The sequence below is a fragment of the Pistacia vera genome, unplaced genomic scaffold, assembly GCF_008641045.1.
Source record: "Pistacia vera cultivar Batoury unplaced genomic scaffold, PisVer_v2 Contig732, whole genome shotgun sequence".
NCBI lineage: Eukaryota > Viridiplantae > Streptophyta > Magnoliopsida > Sapindales > Anacardiaceae > Pistacia > Pistacia vera.
This window is the reverse complement of record NW_022196593.1, coordinates 271999-297519: the sequence shown is the minus strand read 5'-3', so window position 1 is coordinate 297519 and position 25521 is coordinate 271999. Positions and strand designations below refer to the sequence as shown.

The 25521-nt window shown below is 34.3% G+C and overlaps 3 protein-coding genes across 3 annotated transcripts; 1 reads left to right on the top strand and 2 right to left on the bottom strand.

Annotated features, from left to right (window-relative positions):
* The first annotated feature begins 1367 nt into the window (after positions 1–1367).
* LOC116115204 (receptor-like protein 33) lies at positions 1368–4070 on the top strand. Its single transcript, XM_031401363.1, has 2 exons — positions 1368–1648; positions 2675–4070. The coding sequence occupies exons 1-2, from the start codon at positions 1411–1413 to the stop codon at positions 3979–3981; spliced, it is 1545 nt and encodes a 514-aa protein (XP_031257223.1). The 5' UTR covers positions 1368–1410; the 3' UTR covers positions 3982–4070.
* Positions 4071–12856: 8786 nt separating this feature from the next.
* On the bottom strand, positions 12857–17727 carry LOC116115190 (gamma-glutamyl hydrolase 2-like). Its single transcript, XM_031401350.1, has 10 exons — positions 17082–17727; positions 16908–16994; positions 16143–16232; positions 15881–15975; positions 15701–15761; positions 14714–14803; positions 14525–14587; positions 13826–13914; positions 13432–13524; positions 12857–13100 (listed from the first exon to the last, which is right to left on the bottom strand). The coding sequence occupies exons 1-10, from the start codon at positions 17523–17525 to the stop codon at positions 13067–13069; spliced, it is 1146 nt and encodes a 381-aa protein (XP_031257210.1). The 5' UTR covers positions 17526–17727; the 3' UTR covers positions 12857–13066.
* Positions 17728–22577: 4850 nt separating this feature from the next.
* Positions 22578–25239, bottom strand: LOC116115188. The gene is made up of 3 exons (XM_031401349.1): positions 24537–25239; positions 23418–23535; positions 22578–23248 (listed from the first exon to the last, which is right to left on the bottom strand). The coding sequence occupies exons 1-3, from the start codon at positions 25193–25195 to the stop codon at positions 23006–23008; spliced, it is 1020 nt and encodes a 339-aa protein (XP_031257209.1). The 5' UTR covers positions 25196–25239; the 3' UTR covers positions 22578–23005.
* Between the last annotated feature and the right edge of the window lie 282 nt (positions 25240–25521).

Genomic DNA, 25521 nt, shown 5'->3' with positions numbered 1-25521 from the left:
CCCCCCCCGGGCTATATATATATATATATATTTCATTAAAAAATATATATATATATATCATTTCATTTAAAAATTTTAATATAAGATCTTTTCTAGGCAATTTTATCAATATTCAATAAATGTGAGAAGTTTTACTGCATATCAATTAATTTGTGACATTTCATTTAAATAATATTTGTAATTAATTTTCCAATAATTTTGCTTGAAATTCTCTTATTCATTTTCTTTTCTAAAAAAATCACATTTGTCACGAAATTACCACTTTAATAATTATTATTTTCACACTATTAATTGATCAAATGTGATTATAATTGTGGAAACATTGAGTGAAATCATATACAATTATACAAATGAGTAATAATAGATGTTTTTTGTATTCAAATAAAAGCCTTTGTCCTTCTGAAAATTAGATACAAATGTTAATGTACTTTTACTTAAAAAAAAAAAAAAAAGCCTAAGGCTCTAAAACCCATGAAAATCCTAATCCAACCCACAGTCAAGAATCCTAAAGCCTAAATCCAGCCCACAGTCAAGAATCCTAAAGCCCATCATAAACGTTGACCCCGCAAAGACTTCATTGATTGGGAGGAGATAGGGGGTCAACCCAATCCTTGTGGACTGTGCCCAAGATCCCCCCTTCATCCTCGACCTTGAGGACGGGACAGGCCAGGCCTAGGGAATCCCCAAAGGGTCAAGGACGGGGCCAAGGAATGGGATCCCCAGCCTTTCCTCTCCCATCCCTAAGAGTAACAGACAAAAATGCCCCTTCTCCATGTGGACTTAATAAACCACATGGGCTTTCGGACTTCCTCCATATAAGAGGGAAAACCCAACAGGAGAATGATCAACTACGTAACGTTTTAGGATAGAAAGGGATTGATGGAATTAAAAATTAGTTGAACATTGATATCGTAAAAAATATGTCAGACCTTTACTTAAAATTTTAGACTATAAATGGTCAATTCAGTCATGAATCGACTAGGTGGTTGGCAAACAGCCGATTAATCATTTTCTCGTTTCAATTGGGGGAAATCTTAGCAGTAAGTGCAACAGAAATTTTGGATAAGAATACATGTTATTTGATTCGGTTCCGATGGATAAATAGAAATACACAACTCTACAAGTGTGAATTTTCCATTCCGCAATTATATTCCTTCTTTAATTGACTTGACTTGATTACCATAGGAGCACACGTTGGGACATAGAACAACTGTAAACATTTAAAACCTTGACCCATAGCAATATTCCAGCAGAGCTCCTTTCTACTTTTTTGCAGAAAAATGAGGTTCTGGACCTACTTTGGAAAATTGGTTGCCAGGTCAACACGCAAGCTGAGAAATATGAGATTGTTTTACACGCTCATTCATCATATTTATGGTAGAAGAAGGACTGAGTAAGTAAGTAGAAACAATGAAAGAATCCATGAGTATTGTTGCTGCTCCTGCAACCATTCTTTTTATTGTGTTACTTGCCCTTTTAACCATTAATAGTAGCTTCTGCAGTGGACGATCTGACTTGGGATTCTTCAAGAGTGAGAAACAAGATCTTTTAAGGTTTAATCAAGATCCTTCCAATCGCCTTGACTCTTCCGACTCCGACCTCCCTCGTAGAACTCTTAAAGCAGCTTATGAGCAGCCAAAAACGGTTGGTAAGATAACAATCTTTCTTTCCTTTATCATTTTAATTACACTTGAAATTGTAATATTGATGTCTTTTGGAAATTAATCACTCATATTTCAATATCTTGACCTTTTTTCTTATCTATGTAAGTTCTATACTGAGAATTTTATTTATTTATTTAGGAATCATGATGCATTTGGAATTATGTAGCTTTTACCATTATCACACTTATAGTTGTGCTTCGAAATTAATCAGTTATAACCCAAAGTTATAGGTTGCCTGATAAACTGTAGTTTACTCTGTTTTTTTTTTTGGGTAATTTACTAACAATTTTATTAAGAATTATTTTTAGAATACTGTTGGATGCCTATCTGTGATATTCTCCAATATTGGTGGCCGGTTTTCGATGGCTGGGTGGCTGTTGCCAATGATAACAGTTGCCTGGCAATGACATTTTGACAGCAATTTTATTTTTTTAAAATAACAAATTATTTGGAAGTCATTTTGGTATTTTACTAAGAGTAGCACTAGCCCAGGCATACAAAGAGACAATTACTGTCCTTAAAAGAATGGAAAAAGAGAGAGAGAGAGAGAGACAATCATAAATTTGAAAGGTATGGATTGTTTCTTTGTATGCCTCTTTGTAAGGCTAGTGGTACTCTTTTACTAATCGCAAGCAGATTTCTATTGTGAAAAAACAACTCGTGTTACTTTTGAGTGCGAATATAAAAATAGATTATGGGAGAATCGGTGTGTGAAAAAAATTACTTATAATAGTCAACTGACTCAAGAATTTCAGAAAACATAGGCTGAGACAAAAGGAAGCTCCTGGGTTCTATTATCTTCAGAACGGTGTGGCTGAGTTGATGCCACCATTGTTCATATTGTTGACAACTTAACTGATCTTACAACTACCATGTTTAAATCTATTTTGGAAAATTGTAAGAAACTTAAGTGTGCCTTTGATTCGTGATCCAAAAATATTTTCAAACAATTAGTAGAGTTTATAGATCTGATTCAATTTTACATATATGTTTCCTACAACTTGTAACAGGCGTCAAACAACTTCCATGGAAGAATCTTCAATATCTTGACCTTCGTTCCAACTTGTTCGAAGGACCAATTCCAGTTCCGCCACCTGACATGAAAGTCTTTTTAGTATCAAACAATAATCTGACAGGAGAAATACCTCATTTAATAAGCAATATGAGTACCCTTGAAGTTCTTGATCTTTCCAACAATAGCTTGACGGGTACCATTCCAGAATGCTTGGGACACTTCAGCAACAGTTTGCGCGTGTTGGATCTGCAGGAGAATAAGTTTCGTGGCAACATTCCTGGAGTATTTACAAAGGGCAATGACTTGAGGACTCTCAACTTCAATGGCAATGAATTGATAGGGCCAATCCCAACATCTTTGCTTAATTGTACAAAGTTGGAAGTCCTAGATCTGGGAAATAACAAGATAAACGGGTCCTTCCCAAAATGGTTGGGAAGCCTTCCGGCATTACAGGTTCTTGTTCTTCGTTCTAATAAATTTTATGGTCTTGTAACGGATCCTAAAGCCAATAGTACTTCTTTCTTTAAGTTGAGAATTTTTGATATCTCGAACAACAATTTTAGTGGTTCATTACCTGTGAGTTACTTTGAGAATATGAAATCCATGATGAGTGTTGAAGTTAAAAAGAAGCCTCAGTATATGGGAGACAGGTATTATGATGATTCAGTGACGCTTGTAGTGAAAAAGCTCGAGGTTAAACTAGTGAAAATTCTTACTATTTTCTATACCATTGATTTCTCGAATAATAGCTTTAATGGTAAGATTCCAGAAGTAATTGGAAAGCTTCGAGCACTTAATCACCTCAACCTTTCTCAAAACAATCTTACAGGTCAGATTCCTCCATCGTTGGGCAATTTGAAAGGAGTCGAAGTCTTAGACCTTTCTTCAAACAAACTTGGCGGGAGAATTCCATGGCAGTTAACTGATTTGACATTTCTCTCTTTGCTGAACCTGTCACAAAACCACCTTATGGGACGTATTCCTGAAGGGAACCAATTCGGTACATTCTCAAGTGATTCGTACGAAGGAAACTGGGGATTATGTGGAGTTCCATTAAAGAAGAAATGCAGCAGCGGTGAGCCTTCCCAGCCATCCCCGAGATCAGGTGATACAGACTCTGAAAAAGATTTTGGTTGGAAAGTTGTGTTGATGGGTTATGGATGTGGGACGGCGTTTGGATTGATTATTGGATGTCTTGTGTTCACAACAAGAAAGCCTCAATGGCTTGTAAACGCAGTTGAAGGGAATTCCCACAAAACGGTGAGAAGGATTAAGAACAAACAGAAAAGAAGAAGAAATTAGTGTTTGAAAGTAGTTTTCTCTTTTTGGTATCATGTATCAGCCATACATAATGTAACCGACTTTAGCAATAGCAAACTGTCTTCTCCTTCTGCCTCAGTGTTCTTTCTCTTATGAATTTAAATTCAATTGTCCGGATCTCTTCAAATTATACAAAACCCTTTTGCCCTTATTGACAGAAAGTTCTGTAATTGTATGGTCTAATTTAGTCAGCACATCTTGGAACAATCACAGTTTGCTGATAAACCATGTTTTAACCCCTAGTTTTAACCAGGACTAATTCAAAAAAAGAAAAACAATGTCCATTCGGAAACCCAAAAAAAACAAGATTGGGAATTCTTCAATATCATCAACATATAGAATTCCAAAGTAGTCTAAATTTTTCGGTCTTAATACATTTGAAACTGTCAAAATTGCAGTTACCATGCCACTGCATTCTCTTGAAATGTCCAGTGCCTTAAGAACCGTGATTCAACCCAGGAGAGCTAACTTCCCAATTTCTTCTAAGCCTAATATTTCCCAGGAATTATCAAGAATGATGAGGACTTTTTCGTCATTTCTTACGAGGTCTGCACTGTCTTTTAAGTTTTAATTAATTTATTGGCGAAACTTTTTTAAGTCAAGCTCGTTGATGAGCTGATTTTGCATATGAAAATGAAACCATTGTATTATGTTCATTTTCTCCCAGACTTTATTTACTCAAATTAAGAGTCAAATATCAATAGTTTAACGAGTGTAAATATAAAATTTAGATCCATTTATCCTTTTATTGACTTAGAAGTCCACTGTGGACATCTAATGGTGAAATATCTTTCAAGTCTGGGGGGAGAGCACTATCCCAGGAAATTACCTGCAAATAGTTCTCAAAGCCACTTTTTCCAAATTGACTGTCAGTTTCGCACAAGAATTGAGAAATTTCAAACCGTGTCTCACGGGTCATTGGCATGTTTTATAGTAATAAAAGACTTTGAAATTAACTAGCAACAATGAAACTAGTGATGAGTGTTGTTGCTGTTCTTCCAGTCTATTAATACGTAATTTTCACACTAACGACTACGCACATATAAAGTGCTAAGAGGTTACATGTGAGGTGATTGTGAGATGTGTTTATGATGCAGTGATGATGCTTGTTACTTAGTACGTAAATAACAAGCTGACAAGTGAGAGTTTTAGAATGGTTCGGATGCTATGAGCAAGTCCTACATCCACTATGTTTGTATTATGATTTCTTTTATGATCACTAATGAAGATTACAAAGAGAACGATCTCTCAATGGTTACAAGTACTTGAAGTATTCTAGGATAATGATAAGTCGATCTCTTTTAGTAGTGTATATTTGCTATTTTTTCTGTAAAACAAATATGTGAATTTGATAATCGATCCCGTTGTGAGGAGTGGAGTTGCCTATTTATACTCTTTTCAGCTTAAGTTAATAAGTGTTTTTATAAGTTGTCTTGATTTGGTGAAGATCTGCCTTCCTTTTGATTCGTTGGAAGCTTTCATTCATATCCTTAAATTAAATGAAATTTTGGCAGATGGCTACACAAAATATCATTCTGAATTGGAGGTTGGCGGAGATGCCTACTAAGAGCTAATTGGTGGAGGTGACGTCAACATATATTTTAGGCATAACACAATCATTAGTTTTTTCAATTATTTGCCATGTGTGACGCCTCACAAGCATTTCATCAAATACTTGGTAGAAATCTCAAGCTAGAAAAGTTCTAGCCCCCTTCACAAAATTCTAGAACTCTCTTGAGTTCTCTACACATTTGCAGGTATCTCTTGAATTATTGGTAGTTGGTAGAAGATTTTAGGTCTTAAATCTCCACCATTGAATGTGGAACATTGTGTAAATCTAGACCGTTCATAATAAGTTAAGATTGTTCTAAATAGGGGGAGGCCTCATTTGGCCAAACCATCCAAGAATTATAAGCTTAAGTAATAAAGAATACTCTTTTCTCTAGCATAATCTTATGAGTTTGAGTGAGTGTTCTCTCTTATTCTCAAAACTAGCAAGCTTGAGTTATCTAATGGTGAAATAAATAGGGTCATGACAATTGGTATCAGAGCTCGAAGTTCTTGGGTCGCTTACTAGATCCTTCCAACTAGCTGACTTTGGGACCATGAACATCCTTCTAACTAGCTTCCCGTAGAACTTTGAAAGCTCCAGAATCTATTGGGATATTGTGGTTCGTTTTCCTATTTATTTTCATGTTAAATTGTATGTCTTTAACCAAGTTCATTCAACTATGATTTTATAAATCGCATAGAAAAACCTTTTAATAAAGAATACAATTGTAAATAGAAATAGAATTATGAGAATCCTATTAAGAATTGAAATATATTGTGTATAAATATAGGGGTGAGAACCAATTGAAGGTTATGAGAGAATGTTAGAACATAAGATATTTTATGTAAGGGCTATAAGACACCATGGGTAGAGTGTCTTAAAAATTAGGATTGTTTTCACTTTAGGTACTGGTCTGTTAATTATATACCAGATTTATGATAGTGTCGTGTACTCTTGTATATCGTATTTATGAAACTATAGTGGATTTCTCTCATCTGTGAATGTAGCCAGGTTATTTTGAACCACGTAAATGTAGTGTCTCTTTTTGTGGTGTGATTTTATTTCTATGTTATTAATCTCAAATGTATGTTTTCCGTTGTATAATCTCCTAACCAAATCATTTGAACTGAATCTTTGAAGGGGGTTGGTAAGATAAATAATCCTTCTTTGCTTGATTAATTTATCCATTAAATCTTTTGCACTCCATTGTTTAAAAATTTGAAGGAACTTAGGTTTATATATTTCTCGGAAATCTCTCTTATTTGCAATATCGTTAGTTTTATGTTAAGAATTCTATTGGCTATCTTTTGATTTTCTTTGTTCTTATGATCTAGGTTGATTTACAATCTATTTTCAAAAATTTATTATAAGACTTACGCATATTTTGGTTTAATTCTGTACTTGTACAAACTTTGGAACTTTGGAAAACAAAGGATCAGACTAACAAATAGGATTTAGAGTTTAATTTTTCATAAACTTGTTGACAGGCATTAAATGACTTCAATGGAAGAACCTTCAATATCTTGACTTTTGTTCCAACTTGTTTGAAGGACCAGCTCCAGTTCCACCACCTAATATAAAAGTATTTTTTATCTCAAACAATAATCTAAATGGAGAAATACCTCATTTAATATGTAAAATGAGGGACAATGAAGTCCTTGTTGAACCGGTTGTCATGTAAGTAGCAGTAATTAGGGTCGAATCCATAGAGAGCAAAGACTCTCAACCTAAGGTATGATTGGGTAAACGAAAGTAAAAATGACAAGTTTTAATCAACTAGTATCCTAAGAAAATAATTTCAGGAAATCTAATTACTAACTGAAACACAATGTTAAAGGTGTTGCCCTAAGGCTTCGGCTCAACTCAGAATTAGCACGCAATTCTTCTTCTCACTCTTAGATTTCCTAAACCTACAAGGCTAGACAAATCACATAAAAAGTCTTTCCACAACCAAGTATAATCTATCATGTCTCCCTGTTATCTTAGTTACATGTTGATTGGTTAAAGACTATCTTCAATTAACAAAGAGACTCAATCAATTAAAACCACTAATTGGTACAGAGAGAATAAACACAATCCATAATCCTTGTAATACAATCACAAATTTATCACACTTGAATGAAATCATATATAGTAGAAACATTACTGAATAACAATATATAGCAAGATTGTAATCAGTATAGAAACAATTGGAAACTATAATCCATCATTCAGAACTTTCAAGCCCAACATTCAAGATGCAATCAGTTTGATTTTACAACGAACACAATCCAACAAAGCATTTCATAATTTAAATCATGCATCATATTGTAATCATATTGGAACAAAGCAAACCTCAAATCACAATACACAACAATCAAATCATATCTTCAATGTGTAATTAATAATCCAATTAGTCAAAAGTTTAAGCGAAGAAAACTATAGCTTGAATCCTAGTCTCGCCTCTGCCTAACGGCAACCGGAGATCAACCGCTCATGGTGAGCTGATAATGGCTGAAGGGTCTAACCGGTCACTGCCAAATGTGGGAAACACATCGCCGGCAATTCGAATGAGAGATTGGTGGCTGAGGAAGACCAAAGGACATGAAAAGGTGAACGATCATCGTCGGTGACGGCGAATCTCAGTGAAAACATGTCGGCTGTGGCTAAAACTGTGATAGCAAGGTGGCTGGGAGCTGTAGGAGAGATGACCGATAGTTGGGGAGACAAATCGACACCGGGAAGTGGAAGAACCTTGGCTGGAATGAGCAAAGACACAGCGGCGCAAATGGACTCATGACGGATGTAATAACTACTTTCTACTAGTATACTTTAGAACATATACAATAACAACATACATAATTAGTAGATGAAAATAGTTGGGCCCAAATTTTCCTTCACTTACAAAACATAATTCTTTACATATATCAAAATAACGAGTACAAAAACTTAGCGACAGTGAACAATAATGCCAATCCTCCTCGCTTGTCGACGTCCTTTCGACTGCTGCTCACCTATTTCTTGCAAAAATATGGAAAAAACAACAGGGTGAGCATAAAAATGCTCAGTAAGTAAATCCATTAACTCTTCTCCTTCTTAGGTTCTTTCCTTACTTAATTCCTTCTCTGTTTCTTTCTCTGTTTCTAACTCTCACTGTTCTTTTCTTTCTTTCTACTTCTCTCTATTCTTTCTTTCTTATTCTTTCTATTCTTCCTAACCATGATGAAATTCATGGCAATATGCATGAATAAAATGCATATGCAATAATGCATAAAATGCTTTTTCTTTCTTATTTCTATTTTCTTGTTCTATTTCTTTTCTTTTCTTTGCTTGTTCAAGCCTTCTCATTCTTTCTTATTCTTATTCTTTCTTTTCTTATTCTTTCTTATTCTTATTCTTTCTTTTCTCATTCTTTCTTTTCTTATTCTTTGCCGATCGGACTGGGTTGATGTATGGATTTGGAACCTTGGTCGTGTGAGTGAGTACAGTCCTCATCTACATGCACTCTACAGACCGTACAAATTCTTCTTTCTTCTTTCTTCTTAGGCCACTCAATTAAGGTGGCATGCATGTAGGAAATTCTTCTTGGTACAACCCTCATCCACATACACTTTTACGGGTCGTACAATTCTTCTTCTTCTTATGCCACTTAATTAAGGTGGCGTGTATGTGGGAATTTCTTCTTAACACTCACGGTTCCCCATCACAACAACCTATTCTTTTCTCTTCTTTAACACTCTTTAATTCTTTAATGCTTATTCTTCCATTCTCTTTATTCTTAGAGTATTTTATTCTTTCTTTCTTTATTCCTTATTCTTTATTCTTTATTCTTCATTCTTTCTTAAGTTTCTAGACATACACAATTATATGCATATGGATGACTCATGCTTAAAATTTCTTACTTAAATGCACTTCTGAAATGCACATATGCAATGTTACATAAAATTAACGTTTCTACTCCATTCATACTTCTCTTAGGCATTTCATCAAACAATACTTGTGCATGAACAAACCCTAATTTAATTATCATTCTATTGGTTTCTTAAGCCACCCAAATTGAGAGAAAAACTTTCTTATATCATCACCATACCTACACGGCACAAACACTCCCAAAAGATTTCTCCAATTCTTCCAATTTCAACCCATCATCAAACCATCACATACACTCCTCATATTCAAATATATCCAACAACAAGCATAAATAATCATCCATCTCATCTCAATTTCTCAATAATCATAACATATACATAGTTAAAGGAAATCTCTACTCACTTGATTTTCTTAAACTTTAACTTGAGTTGGATTTGAGTGGAATTTACTTACCTTGAGTTGGATTTGAGTGGAATTTACTTACCTTATGTTTGAGTTGTCTCTCCTAAGCTCTCTACTCTTGTTGGATTCAAATCTTCTCTTAACCCTAAGCATAAACTTCATAAGAACTTAACTTTTACACAAATAAATCATAGATAAAAAGCATGAATTCTTACCTTTTGATGCCTAGAATCAAAACCCTATGAAAATCTACTCAAAAGCCCTCAAATTCCTTGGAGAAGTGAATGAAAATTTGAGAGAAAATGAAGGAGGAGAGTGGCGGTGGAATGAAGGAAATAAGGGTTACAAACCCTTATCATCTTATTTTATAAACATGCTTTCCCATTTTGCCCTTACGCTTTTTTTGAAATTTCATCCTTGTCCCTTAGTCAATTACCATAATGCCCTTATTTTTTTTGTATTCTCTATGAAATTCTCTCTCTTTTCACTCCCCACTTTTTCAACTAATTTTGATTGAAAATACCATTTTACCCTTAATGCAAGTTTTAAGGCATTTCTTCATATTCTCTTAACATAATTCTAACAAAAATTAACCAAGGGCTATAAAACATAATTTAAATCATGTATCTCCATGTTGGGCGTTACAACGGATGTTGCTGAACGGCGGCTGAAATGCTCGGGAACGCTAAGGGAAGGATGACTGCCACTTGGGGAAGCTAAATCGACGTCGGAATACCAAGAGACATGGCAGTGAAAATGATGATGAATGGCAGCAGAAGATCTTCAAGGAGATGATGGAGGTGATGGCCAATCGAAGTTTTGAAAGATGAAGAGTCGCCAAAAAATGGTGGATGGTGGCTAGGGTTTGATGGGAGGCGGCTGGCTACATTTTCACGACTAATAATTTTTTTAGTCCTTGCACATTTAAAAGGTGACAAAATCAACTCCTTGGAAATATGACATTTTACCCCTTGATAAACATAAATGAGACAAAATCAATCATAATCCATCAACCACAACCTAGCTAATACCAACTCACACCATTTCTAAAATCATTTCAAACATGAAAAATTCGTAAGAAAACATTAAAATGCTATTTTTCATCAATAAATTCATAAATTGTCTCGATATATAGTCAATTAAATCATAACAAAGTGTATTAAATCACTTTAATAGAGTCATTTTCATGACTCTAACATTGACCTTTCTAATAATTGCTTGAGTGGCACCATTCTAAAATGCATGGGAAACTTTAGCAATAGTTTGCATGTGATGGTTCTACGAAAGAATAGGTTTCATGGCACCATTCCTCAAACATTTGCAAAGGGTAACAATTTAAGGACCCTTAACTTCAATGGCAATAGATTTGAAGGGACAGTTCCACCATCTTTGATCAATTGTACAATGTTGGAAATTCTGTTTTCGAAAACAACAACATAAATGATACATTTTTGCAGTGGTTGAGAACTCTTCCGGAATTACAAGTTCTTGTTCCACGCTCCAATAAATTTCATGGTCTAGTCGATGATCCAATGGCGAAAAATTCTTTCTCTAAGTTGTGAATCTTTGATCTCTTGAACAACAATTTCAGTGGTTTGCTGCTAGCAAGGTATTTTGTTAGGATTATTCTAGGGATAATTATGTTAAGTCTTTTATAATTATGTTATTAGGATAGAATTATGATTATCTTATTATCCTTTTATGATTATGATAGAATAATTTATTAGATTTGAATTAGACAATTAGAGTATTTTGGGAGTCATTTGGAGTCAAAGTGTAAGATGTATAATAGTCTAAATCTAGATCGTGGTTATCAATGAAGAATTTTGTCAATTAATCTCTCTATCGCTTATTCTTGGAGGTCTCTGTTCCTCATATAAACAGATCATATCCCAAACCCTATTCTATTTTGAGAACATGAAATCTGTGATGGATATTAGTGGTGAGGCTTAAAGGAATCTGCAGTATATGGGTGAATCATATTATGAAGATTCATTGACATTGCTTGTAAAAAAGAATGAAGTTAAACTGGTGAAATTCCTCACTATTTTCAGTACCATTGATTTTTCAAACAATAGCTTTCGTGGGGGAATTCCTGATTTAATTGGAAAGATTCGATCACTTCGACTGCTCAACGTTTCTCAAAACTTCCTAACTGGCAACATCCCTTTGTCATTGGGAAATTTCGCAGATCTAGAATCCTTAGACCTCTTTTCAAACAGACTTCATGGGAAAATTCCATGGCAGTTGAAAAGAATGACGTTTCTTGCAGTCCTATACCTGTCTCATAAACAACTTGAAGGAGAGTAATACTATGTACACTAACCAATGTGTACTAATCCAAATACTAACATTAGAAATTTGAAAAAAAAAAAAAATTTGAAGGGAATTTCAAATTTCCAATGTTAGTACTTGGATTAGTACACATTGGTTAGTGCACATAGTTTTATTCATGTTGATAATATGCTGTACTTGATTTTATTTTTCTTTTGAAATAATGTATCAGCAAGATACTTATTGTGTTGATCTAATGAAATCGTTCTATACGTCAGTCAATTGATGCCCAGCATCATATTGCATAATATATTAGAGCAAACTCCTTTGCCCCCATTGTTCTTTCTCTTATGAATTTCAGGTTTCAACCATCTTGATATCATAAAATTATACACACCTTGTTTGAAATAATAACTGTGTTACATTGGATGAAGATTCTTGATACTCTGAAAGCTCTCATGAATGCTGTCTTCGTAATCACCAAGGGAAAAATGCCACCCTTGAGACGCCCACATTTCAGCTCACTCTGAGCAGCAAACTCCCATTTGTTTCCTTTTTTGTGAGGTTTAGCACAAAAGCTAAAACTAGAAATAGAGACGACTGGAATTTCAAGTCATCTAAGTGCAGGTCTAGTAAGACATTTAGAAACAAAATCTTCCATAAGAAGCTCAGGACAAAAATGTGCCGGCAGTTTAAAACCAGCTGCGGAGCTGTTGCAACAGTTAAACATTTATTTAAGATGGTGCCCTTCGTATAGGTCATTGTGTTACAATAAAATTATTTACGAAATTTTCCTGTATAATTGATGTTGATAATAGGTAGTATGTTCTACTTGATGTGGTGGAATAAAACTAAGTAGCAACATATTTGAAACCAATCCCGGAAGGAACAGACAAATGGTCTTTAAAACAGTCCCTTACAGTCTACAACAATATTACATTTTTCAAGTCTGTTACAATTGTAACCTTTACAGAAAATTCAGGATTGAAATCATGGGAAAATGTAAACTTCATCATATCCCTTCCTGCAGTCAAGACATCATACAACAATAAAATCAATAAATTTATATGTAAAGTTAGATGGGTTTCAGTATCATCATCAAAATATTAAATGTTTGATTTAACAACCATTTTTTAACTTTCGTATTGTTCTCATACTTTTTATTAGTTTGTACAAGTAATCAGCACCAAATGCGTTTTCATTATATAGTTTCAAAGAAGTGATACCAAAGGCATTTTTAAACCCTCAAAAACAAAATTCATTTTCCAGTTTTATTCTACAAGTCCATTTTCTAAAAACAATATACCAAATGAGCCTTAACATACCACTTGGGATTCAAGGACAGTAACACTTACCCAGCCTTTCCACAGTAGGTGGGACTGTAATTGTAGATAAGGTTGTCAAGCACTTTTCGAGCAGGCGGTCTGTTCATCGACTTCCTAGCCTCACTGCACAACAGACATACAGTTGATATCAGCCTCAGCACCTTTAATCATTATAGTTATGCACAAATGCAAAGTCCTAACCTAGTCTCTTTTTTTGACAACTAAACACTAGGTCACGGCATTTGAAGCATCACTATTTGTAAAGAACATCCAAAGAACAGTTACATAGCCTTGTTTAGAAAATACAAAAGAGATGCAAGAAATTGCCTGTTGAATACTATTAACTTTATTGCTTGGGCAGTGAGCATAAATTTAACTTTTACAATATAAGCCATTGAGACTTTCATGGTTATCAAGAACTAACCTGATAAAAAAGTTTGCAACATGTTGAGTCACCTGAATGGCATCCTCCGAGTGGGGAATTCCCGATAACCCCCACTCAAAAGCATTTTTCTGCAGAGCAATTGATTAGTCTTTTCACCTTAATTGAAATCAGTTGCATTACCAAGAGATCTAGTAATATTCTACTCAATAACAGCAAACAGATTGAGGAAGAAAAAAATTTAACACAAACATAAATGTGGACACATAAGCACACAGGAACAGAGCTGAAAATAATTTGCAATCTAGTTAAGCCAAAAAAAGGCACATCAATATGGAATATTGAATTTTTCTTAACATAAATTACAGATTAGTGAAGCTAGCTATAAAATAACATCATATCAGACAATCAAGACAGCATGAAGCTCAGTCTGAACCACACATTAAGTGACCATGCATTTCACCCTTCATAAAACCCAGACATACGATCTAGTATAGTTGCCTTGAATAATTTGACAGCATTTATTTCTTAAAACAAACTCAAATAAGTTAGACCTTCAACAACATTGATACTGATCAGAATTTGATTTGCAGAATTTTTTTTCTCTTAAGCTAAATATATTTAATATAGATAAAAAGTAAAATGTCAAAAAGAATATTTCCATACATCCAATAGTCAAAATAATAAACTATATGTGATGGGGCACACATGGAACAATGTGAAGCATGTTGAGGTAAATACCTCTGGATGCCATTGGAAAGCAGTCACAGGATAGTTATAAGCTTGTACTGTAGAGACATAGACCTGAAATTATGAATACCATAATTAGAATTCTTCCAGTAGACTATTCATATTGAGTTAAAGCATGTCGTAATTATTTCCTGAGCCCACATATCAATATAAAAATAAAAATTTGATTATGAACCTTACCTTATCATCTCCATCCGCACTTGTTGTCAAAGTTTTAAAAAACCCAGATAGATCCAAGTTCTCTTGCATTCTCTCAGGTGAAATGCCATACTGTTGAAAAGAAGAACACATAAACTTCAATTAACCTAAAAATAATTCAAACACCATGCAGCAATAAAACATATGAATAATACTATATATCCTAATTTTTAGATCCCAACTGATATAGCATTGAAAGATTAGTCTCACATGTATGATTAAATAAAAAGAAAAATTATATGGCAAAATTTGAAATGATAACATCACTTGAAAAATATTGGAGAGTCCATCTCTGAAACTCTAAGACCAGCATCTTAAGAAATAAATTGAATAAAGTACATAAAAATGAACTAATTTCAGGCCTTTGAATCAAAGAGGAAAACTACATAGCAAAATTTGGAAGTAAGTCTGCCTAATCAAGCAAAGATTATTAATAAGAGACACTGATATTATTTTCTTCCCCAGGCTTAGCTTATTTTTGTATTGTTTCAAGGGCCAGAATATCCTTTGACTGCTTTCCGATAATAAACAAACAAACTGGGGATGTGAAAGAGGAGACAGAGGTCAGTTTTCAAACTTGAGTTCGTGAAGCAGCTCTGGGGTATTTCAGGGTAAAAAGAATATAAAGATATAAGAATATATAAAATGAATTTTATACTTCAAAAATCATTCTAGTTCTATATTACAATGCCCAGAAAAAAAAAAAGCAACTCCACTTTCTTTTGAACAATGAAAATTGTATTATACATATATCAAAAAGGAGGTACAGAATTTCTTTTCTTTTCTCACACTACACTTATTATTTTTATCAAACCTATAATTTTAAACCAAACACGTCCCTACCCCAGGTGTGAGCAATGTTAAATCCCAATACCTTTTATACAACCCCAAAAGATCCTTTCAATTAATTGAATTTGGATAGAGAAATGCACAACATGTTAAGCAATAGAAGAAGCACAAGTGACTCACATGGTGGTTTTGCATGACAAGACAATCTGTGCTCAACTTTTTAAGCAAATCTGGTGGAAATCTGTAAAAGCATATGAGTATAAGCATGCTTAGAAGTGTTCACCATAATAAGAGTAATAGGATATTAGGATCATCGTGTATTCACAGTAAAGTCCTTTTAAAATAATGAAAATCATTTACCTTTGAAACACAGTTCCATCAATATTAGTGTTTCTCATGAACTGGAGAGTCGATGCCTGATCTGCTGCATTGAATGATTCAAGAATGTTTGTGTTCTGTTATCAAGGGAAAAAAAACAAAAGCTGTATTCAGGGAAAAAAAAAAAAAAAAGAAAAAAAAAACTTCACTAAAATATGCCAAGGAATCCTATAGTTTAAATCATTTTTCACCTAAGCACAAGAATGATGTGGTCTGACAAATAAAAAAAACAAAAAAAATTTACCTTGCTAATGATCATTGTTAAAAGTTCAAAGCCTAAGCAAATGGCATATAATGGAAAAGGATCTCCCGCATCATTCTTCTCTAAAATTTTCTGCCAGAAACAGAAGAGAAAAGCTTATAATTAATGAAAAATTTTACAGTAAGAAACTCAATATTTAGATAAATCAATCTCTATTATACTATACCATACTATACTAACACGGCCTAACTCAAATGTAGAAAGGTAAGCTTCAGTAAATCACTTCACGGTGCTTTGAAATCATTAGAAAGCCCTTTTACCAAATCAAACTCGTTTTTTTTTTTTTTTTACTCCTAGAGCCTAATCAGGATAATAAAAATTAAAAATTAAAAAAAAAAGGTTTTTTTCCCGGATAAAAAAGCAACTTCTTAAGAAACCGTTTTCTTGAGCACAGAAAAATAGGCATCTAAAGTGCTTTTTGAAAAAATGAATTATTTGTATATTCGAAAGACCATTGGTTTTATGATTAAAAAGAACTTATATTTTTGCAAAAAAAAAAATTTGATAAAAAATTAGCAGTCTATAAATTAAAAAAAAAAAAAAAACGATTAAAGTAATTTTCGGAGAAGCATTCAGTGAGTATTTTTACGAAAGTATTTAGGAGTAAATTATTTTGTACTTAAAGAAAAAGCATTTTTGCCAGAACACTTCTTCAAATTGCGATTTTTAAGGGGTAAAGAAAAAAAAAGCTTTTGAAAAAACATTCAGTAAGTGCTTTTCCGCAAGCACTTTCATGTGCTTATTTACCTTGAAAATTCTTTCAACAATCTCGTAGTAATAACCGGTTTTGGCCCAACCTCCAGTATACAACACGCCATTCACCAACTTCAGCTTCTGCAACAAGCATCAAAACAAACTTTACCCTAACAACAACGGCAACAAAAAAATTGGATTTAGTCAATAAACCACTAAATCATTCACCTCAAATAAAATTTCTTCAGGTTCGTTATAAATTAGAGGAATAACACGAGCGCCAGCCGATTCAACGAACTTCACATACGAGGCCGCAATATACGACGCGTTCGTTGCATTATTCAACCTACCGGAAGCGCCGTCACCAGGATGACTTAGAATCCCGATGACCGGCCGATAATTTAGCTTGGGGTCAGGCCGGGGACAGCGAGGGACGGGAACAGTCAAAGTAGTCACAGAGTCGTCAGTTGGGTGTTGCTGACTCGGTAGAATAATGGTTGACTCAGCTTTAGCAGAAGAAAGTTCTTTAGAAAGAGAGATGAGGATCGGGATCCAAAGGCAGTTCCACATATCGGAGGTCGCGGAGGAGGTGGAGGGAACGGTGTCGTTTTGGGAGGGGGAGGAGGTAGGGGAAGGAGTGGTGGGGGAATTAGAAAGGAAAGAGTGGGGCATTCTGGGAAAAGGGAGGGAGGAAATGGAGAGAAAGAAAAAGGGAGGGGAAAAGAAAGGGAGTTAACATGGAGAAGGGGGAGAAATTAAAGAGGGAAGTGTGGAGAAGAGCGTGGAAAATTATTGAAGGGAGAGTGGCGAGGGGAGTACTGCAATTTGAGCAGAAAGTAGAGAGAGACGAAGAAGGAAAGAAGGTTACGTGCGGAAAGACAAAACAAGACAATTAATTACCATTAAATTTGTATTATTATTAGAATAATAATAAATCATGACACAATTGTGTTATAATTTAAAGCTCATCCTTCTTTCACTTTCTTTAATATATTTTTAAACTTAAAAAAATAGAATATGGGTTTGAATCATTGTTCTAAAAATTAATCCGAATCTAATAATATTTTTTTTCTAAAAATAAAAAATTATTCTAAAAACTAATCCAAATCTAATAATTTTTTTAAAATAAAAAAGAGGGGAAATTTGTTTTCAATTATCCTATTATAACCACTGTTGGCCAATGGCCACCATCATTGTCGTCGTTGGCTATCGTGGCTAGAATGATGTATGATTGGCTAAACTCTAGCCAAATCTAGCTGTTAACGGCTATAATTTGGTCATTAACGATGGCCAGATCTACGATAGATCTAGTAGAAATAGTCGATCGTGCGTTGTTTTGACGATTGTCGGCTGCCATCCAACAGCGGTGGTTGATGGTTGGCTACCCTCTTGGGTGATAGGGTGCTTTAGTTAATTTTTAAACTTTTATTGAGGGAGTGTTTAGCTAAATTAACAAAAGTAGAGGATTAAAAATTATCTAAATATTAAAAAAATATTTTAGAATAACATTTTTCAAATAATCTATCAAACAGGCCAAAAATTTGTGACAGATCAACCCGAAATTGGGATCGAAGTCAATTCGTTCTATTTTCAAAAACCCAACCCGAACTGCTATATTAAACCTTCCTTCTTTATGACCTATGTGAGAGAAAACAACTTTTTCCCACCCAAATAATGGCTCAATGACATTTTCACGCCCACAAACTTTTAAAATATCATTTTATTATCCCAAATTTATATTTCATTTCCAATTTTGGCATCATTACGACCCTACAACACCCCAACTCTTTCCGATCATCACTCACTTAAACCTCTCAAACCCTACTCTCGCCAACCTTGCCAATCCTTAGTAATCAAGCAATTAGGGTTTACACAGTCGCCTCTCCTAAGTCAAATTCTGATCAATCCTAATCATCAAAAGCCTTAACAATCTAGACCGAATTTGCTCTCTATTCATCGTCGAAATATAAATTTGGATAATAAAGTGATATTTTAAAAGTTTGAGAATGAAAAAAATCAGTTATTAAACCATTATTTGGGTGAGAAAAAGCAGTTAACTCATTGTGTGATTGATAAAAATACTTACACGTGACAATTTTATCATTCCATTTTACTACTGTAATGATACCTATTGTTTATTTTCAAAACAACATATTATTGTAATAATTATTAATGTAATTATCAATGTACGGTGATAGATAGTTATTTATATCATTTTTATAAGTGGATGAATTTTTTTTTTTTTTTAACTAAAATAAGATAACACATTTAATTACCTTATTGCTTATTGGAGAGCTTCAGCAGATGAGCAAAATGGGATGACGGGACTGTCCCATATAAATTTTTTCTCCTGAGTGGAACCACATAAATATTTATAATACAAATACATTTATGATTTAACACTCAATCTCACCTCACTTTAACATTACAAAAAACCCGGCAAAAGTTATACAAAAACAAATACTAAACAAGAAACAACAGCTGCCCACCTACATCTGCGCGCCGGCGCCGCCAGCTGGCCTGTTCAAGTCGAGGTTTCCGATCCAATTGTCTAGCCAGTTTTTGTTGATTTTAATATCAAATAATACTAAAATATCGAAACACTGTTACATGTTATGTAGATTTTTGTGCGCAATAAACTGGATAGGGTTAATATGATTTTATAGGGCAAAATCGATTTTTCATATCTGCTGATGAGTTAAGGAAATTTGTTCAAGAAAATATTTGATGTCGTGTAAGGGGAAAGATGACAACATGATTGTAATGTTATATTAAATTTGGTGACCTTTACTGTCACTACAAGTAAACTGCTTACATAATCTGGAAGAAAAAATAAATTATACAGCATGTAATGAGAAGGACATGATATAATATATAGGGGAAATGAAATCTATAATTTTTAAAGATTGATGATATGTTGTCTTTTGACGATATGTATAGGAATTTTTTGATAAGGCATTTTACGCAGAAAGGGGGTTATCATAAAGTTGATTCAGCCGGCCACATTTATGGACTGTATTAAAGTAATATTTGTGGACCAAAATCATCCACATAAGCTCATAAATAAACCTTTCCTGTCTTGTTCAATCACAGGACCATTGAATATGCATAGGATTCTTTCAGTTACATATCATTCAAGAAGGTAGGACATAATATGGGACCTATTCTCACCTAAAAGTTTCTTCAAAGGCACAAACACCATATTGGAATACTGTTTTAAAATCGGGATCAAAGGGCAATCCGCCTTGTTGCCTGGGTCACAGGTTAATCAATTCAATCGATTGGATCATTGATTGGATCGGTAATGTCAACACAGAAAAAAACCTACTGTTTATTCTGTATTTTAAGATTTCTATTTTTTATTAAGATAATAACAACTTAATTATTAGGTAAGATAATTCAAAATTCAAATTCAATAACAATCACAACCTAATAGTAAAAACTGTTGTAAACAAAAAAATCACATTTAAGCATTAAAAACGAAATCACATTTAATACCTGAGTTGGTGCCACTACATTCCTTGAAATACTCCTCCGATCACCCTTTCCAAATTTACTCAAACCAATCAGAAATAACCTGTTACAAGACCAGCTGAAAATTAGCTACAGACAACAATGACACAGGGCAGACAAAAGTTTGATAATTCATGGGTATACAACTCCTAGCAGTGCCACATCTCAAGCACAGATATAAATTCATCTCAGGCATGTAATGGCACTATGCAATACTACGGAAAGAACAATAAGTTAATTTATATTGACAATAATCAATCAGGAAATCCATTTTTGTTAAAAAATTCACTGAAGTAATCCGAAAGCATTTAATCTGCAAGCTATTGTTGTTTACCCGATAGAAATACTGCGCTCCTCATACAAATGAACTCTGTTTCATAGTAATGAAATGTAAACTTTTTGCAAACAAAAGAATCACATTTAAGCATTAAAAACGAAATCATTATTGAAGACGAACCTGTGAATGATATGTTTATTACCTGGATCACCGAGGAATGGAACTGTCGTCGTTGATTTCCAACAAGAAACGAAGTTGTTGTCGTCGTCGTCCAGGAATGGAGTTGTTGTCGTCATCATCAATTTCTAGCGAGGAATGGAGCAGCCGTCGTCGTCGTTGATTTCCAGCAGGGAATGGAGTTGTCATCGTCAATTTTCGGCGAGGGAGGAAGGCGTCGTCGTCGTCGATTTCAGAGAGTTCAGTTGCGATTTGGTGAATGGTTGTAATTTCAGACTTTAGGAAGTGGAGTTTATTGCGATTTGAGTGAGATTTTAGAGAGGAATTTGCGTAGAGAAGAAGCTGAGAAATTTGAGAAACAGAGAAAGTGAGAAGTGAAATCAAAATGGAATGGCCTTGCGACTTGTGTAGAGTTAGGGATTTTTTTCCCATTTTGAAACTTTCGACCAGTTTATCCGGACCGGCGGTTCACACATTTTATCCGAATTTTAAACGGTTTAAAACGGGTTATTACATAATAGCGGGTTTAATGTTGACTCGAACCGGACACGTGACCAGGTCCCGGTTTTTAAAACAATGTATTGGAATCGACCCTATCACCACTTTCATGCCTGTTTATTCTTCTGCTAAAAGAAACAAGTTCTGATTCTGTTGATGGGGTCATTTCAAGTCATCTTTCTTTGGTTTTAATGTCTACTTTCATTGTTGAAACTTACACAATGGCATTTTACTCATATTGTTTTGTTTCTTCTTTTCTGGATTTACCAGAAGAAAGTTATCTTTTCACAGTTTGCAGGAAATGGAGTACTGGGTTCGTGCATTTCGTTTTCTGGTCAAATTATTGATCATGACTTTCAAGAATTGGAATAAAATTGTTGGTTGTTTTTACATGTGATGAGAAAAGTATTGAGGGCAAGAAAACAAAGAAAGATCATTTTCAATGGTCTTCATATGAAATCAACTTTCAAAATTCTGGCTGAATCAAAATGTTGGAAAGTTCATTAAGGGGCCAGCTCTAACTGCCCCACTGCAGAAGTTTCTAGCCTGTAGGCTAGTCCTTAATTTTGATTGCCAAGTAAAAGAAATTGGGCGATTCACTTGAAAAGAGAGTTTGATGCAATTTTGGAACATAAAGCATGGGCACCAAATGGGAAACAAAACAACTCTTTTGACAGAAATCTTTGATTAATCAGCAACCACAAACAGTTAATCATCATAAACTTCCTAATACGACTCTTACTTGGAAACGATTGTTTATTATGGTTAATATAACCTGAAAATTTGGAGGGCAAGGGCATGTGAGTAACAAACTACCAAGAAATTGGCACTTCTTCAACCTCGTGCCTTAGTTGTTGAGTGTTTAAATAATAACAAGCAATTTTGTTGGCCTAATAGGGACAGTACAAAGCCATAAGCTTAGCTTTGCAAACCCGGCAAACAATTTAAGGTGATCATCAATAACAATATCAAGTGGCCTCGTGGCAAACAAGCTTCTCAAGCAGAATTTAACAAGAATACATGATGCTAATATGCTAAGAATTAAATTTATCAGATGGGCACTCATTTCGTATCTAACATTCAAATTTCTAAAGTAGGACTGACATAAAATTTCCTTAGACTTCAATCTTTGATTCTCGACATAAATCTACTAGTCAACAGATTATTTACCTACCATTTAGGCCAAAGAAAGAATCATGCAATATTGACAAACCTTGCAATAAAAGTAAATGATCCACGATTGTGTTCATTTCACCAGTATTTGTCTATGACATACATGTCAAAATTTATAACGATAATAAGAAAAAGAAGAAAATAATTTTGTGTGGACATAGCAAAAATTTCCAAGGATTTTAGAATTAACTAAACTATAAGCTACCTTCATGAGGATAATCGAGTTTGTGTATTGTGACTAGAGCTATCAATAGTTTAATAAATGAAACGCTGCCTTTCAGATAAAACTAGAACTTCCAGCATCAAGCCAAGCAGCAACTGGGACAAACAATTATACCATCAGCCATCATTTTCTATCTAGAAGTCCATTTATTGGCTCCTGCAGGTCTATAGTAATGATCTACACCCTCCTTTCAGACATCTTTGGTCATACTGATATCTGGTTTGAATAATTGGTGAGACATAGGATGAAAGCTGAGCACTTGAAGAGCAATTTAGCCACCAATTACCTGGATTATACAGATATAGTGGAAGTAGCTTTATGAGTAGTTTCACTTAGGTTGATAACCTCCTTGAACAATCGACTGACAGAAGCCTTTACTTCATCAGGCACTACCAATTGCGGAGGTACTGACTCCAGAGCATACCTAGTGATAACCCTCATCACTACAACCAAATTCAAATTCTTATGTTGACCTTTCCATATGCTTTGATTTACAAACTTGCATGACTCTTTTAACACACATTTGCGACATACCTGAAACAAGCACAATACATAAAGCACTGAAAATTCATAATTAAATTGCACTAAGATAAGCATTTTAAATGAGCATAAATGCAAAAGGCAAGGAAATTTCACAGTATATTTGTCCAAAGATAAATATGCTTTATGAAAGAAAAAAAGATCAATGGACATATTGGCTTACAGTGTCTTCTTGAATTTCAAAAAATCTGCGCAATTGTTTAGCAGAAAAGACAGCCTTCTTTGTAGTGGAAGGACAACCAAAGAGAGCTATCGTTCTCAAGTCGCTTCCCGACAACCATCTGTAATTCCACAAGATAGGATTATAAAACAGTGGGTGCAAAGACAGACACACGTTGCCAACAAAGGAGCAAGCGGAACTAGAGCAAACATACTAAGTTGAACAAATATTTAAAAAGGCATATTATAAATAGTTGAACAGGTGCCAAATTTTAATATCACCTTAATCAGGTAAGATGATTGCACAATCTATTTAATCATTCACACAGGTCTAGTGGCAAACCCACTGCAGTAACTAAAGTTGTAAGAAAATAAAATTGGTAAATAAGCATGACATCATGAATCACACTGCATTACTGATAAATAAATGCTGCAGAATATTATTATCATCATTTATATGAAATGACATTATTTTAACAATTTCCGATTACTTCAATTTAACACCACAGCAAGTCCATGAATGAAACTACTAAAAATTGTTGAATATAGCACCACTTGCATGTCTCATATTCAATAAAGGTAGCAATCACTAGACTTGTCCACCAATGCAAAAAAGGCCAAACACTTACACAAATAATATTTTTTAAAAACCTCAGACAAGAAAATTTCAAACATAACTAGTTCACATCCTCCCATCCCCCATAACTATTTGTAAAATTTAAAAAGTTATCTCAATGTCAATGTAAATTCACAAACTTGAGCTGACATTACTTCATCAGTTTCAACGTTAGAATTATATCTTTGAAAATGGACATGACTAATACTTCATGTGGTTGTTCAAAAGGTAAGAAAACGATCCGCTACAATTTCAATACAGGGCATAGATAAGTACATAAGCAAAAATCTCCTCTGAACTAAGATGAATTTAATTAACCGACTTTAATCAGCTATTCATTTTAGTAAACCAACAGCATAATGTTAAAAAACCTCAATGCCTTCTCTCCTACTCTTCATTTTATCAAACACCAAATCGACCGAAAATCCTGGCCATCCTAATAACAAATGCAAATAGACTATATCAATTCATAAACAAACAAATATGGGTAAAAAGAAAAATACTTACTTGGCAATTTCTTGATGATCCTCGCCAAACTTCTCAGCAGCAAACTTAATAAAATCCCGGCCATAATTCTCATCAAAACAGCCAAAGTCCAACCTCTTTTGATTAGGACGCAAGAAATTACCTTTACTAAAATACCCTTCTTTGTACAAATGATTCACAAACGTCTCCATATCCGGCGACAGCTCCTTCAATACACCACCCTCCTCTTCTTTTTTTGGGTAAGGACCACCCTCCTCTCCTTTTTTTGGGTAAGTACCACCCTCCTCTACTCTCCTCTCTCGCGTGTTTTTCTCTTCAACAGTCACCCTCTTACCGTTAACAAACAACGAGTACAACCTCAAACCCTTCACTTTCTTTGTCTCTTCTTTTTTTTCAAAATTAACACTCACGGTCTCTTGATTCTTGGCTTTCAAATCTCTCACCTCTCGCTCTAATTCTTTCAACCCATTTTTCAACACATTGGTGGTATCGTTTTCGCTGTCGCTGTCTGCTTTTTTACGTAACCCCACGGCTTCTTCGAAAAGAACAGACAGAGGCTTCTTGTTGCTGGTTTGGTTTTGAGATGGCACTGATGTTAGGGTCCTGAGAAAGACTGAAAGAAGTGAGATATGTTTGTTGCGAGAAATCTGAGAAGGGTTTAGGGTTTTGAAGAGAGACATTGACAAGGCTGAAACGAGGGTTTTTGTGGGGTTTTAGACGAGATTTGAAGTGAACAAAAGCTAGCTGCAGAGCTGCAGAAAATGAGTTTTGCGGAGAAAAATGATTGGGACAAAACGACGCCGAAGCTAATATTGGGCCAGCCCATTCTAGAAAAGGAATATTTACATCCACTGAAGTAGTTTTTATACCTATTAAAGCTTTAAAAGATGTAATTTAGGCCCAAAATAAGTAAATAAATACGTGATTGAATGAAAAGTATCCCAAAAATTAGAAAAATATATTTGTGAAACTTGAAAGTAACATGTTTGGATACAAAAATAATTTT

Bases quoted from the DNA above. Each gene is read 5' to 3' on its own strand.
- LOC116115204 (XM_031401363.1), top strand. From the start codon at position 1,411: ATGAAAGAATCCATGAGTATTGTTGCTGCTCCTGCAACCATTCTTTTT. The intron at 1,649-2,674 runs GTAAGATAACAA...AACTTGTAACAG, and splicing joins TGAGCAGCCAAAAACGGTTG to GCGTCAAACAACTTCCATGG.
- LOC116115188 (XM_031401349.1), bottom strand. From the start codon at position 25,195: ATGTCTCTCTTCAAAACCCTAAACCCTTCTCAGATTTCTCGCAACAAA. The intron at 23,536-24,536 runs GTAAGTATTTTT...GTGGAATTACAG, and splicing joins GATCATCAAGAAATTGCCAA to ATGGTTGTCGGGAAGCGACT. The intron at 23,249-23,417 runs GTAAGCCAATAT...TGCTTGTTTCAG, and splicing joins TTGAAATTCAAGAAGACACT to GTATGTCGCAAATGTGTGTT.
- LOC116115190 (XM_031401350.1), bottom strand. From the start codon at position 17,525: ATGCCCCACTCTTTCCTTTCTAATTCCCCCACCACTCCTTCCCCTACC. The intron at 14,588-14,713 runs GTAAGGTTCATA...TCATAATTTCAG, and splicing joins GTGCGGATGGAGATGATAAG to GTCTATGTCTCTACAGTACA. The intron at 13,101-13,431 runs GTAAGTGTTACT...TCTTGACTGCAG, and splicing joins ACCTACTGTGGAAAGGCTGG to GAAGGGATATGATGAAGTTT.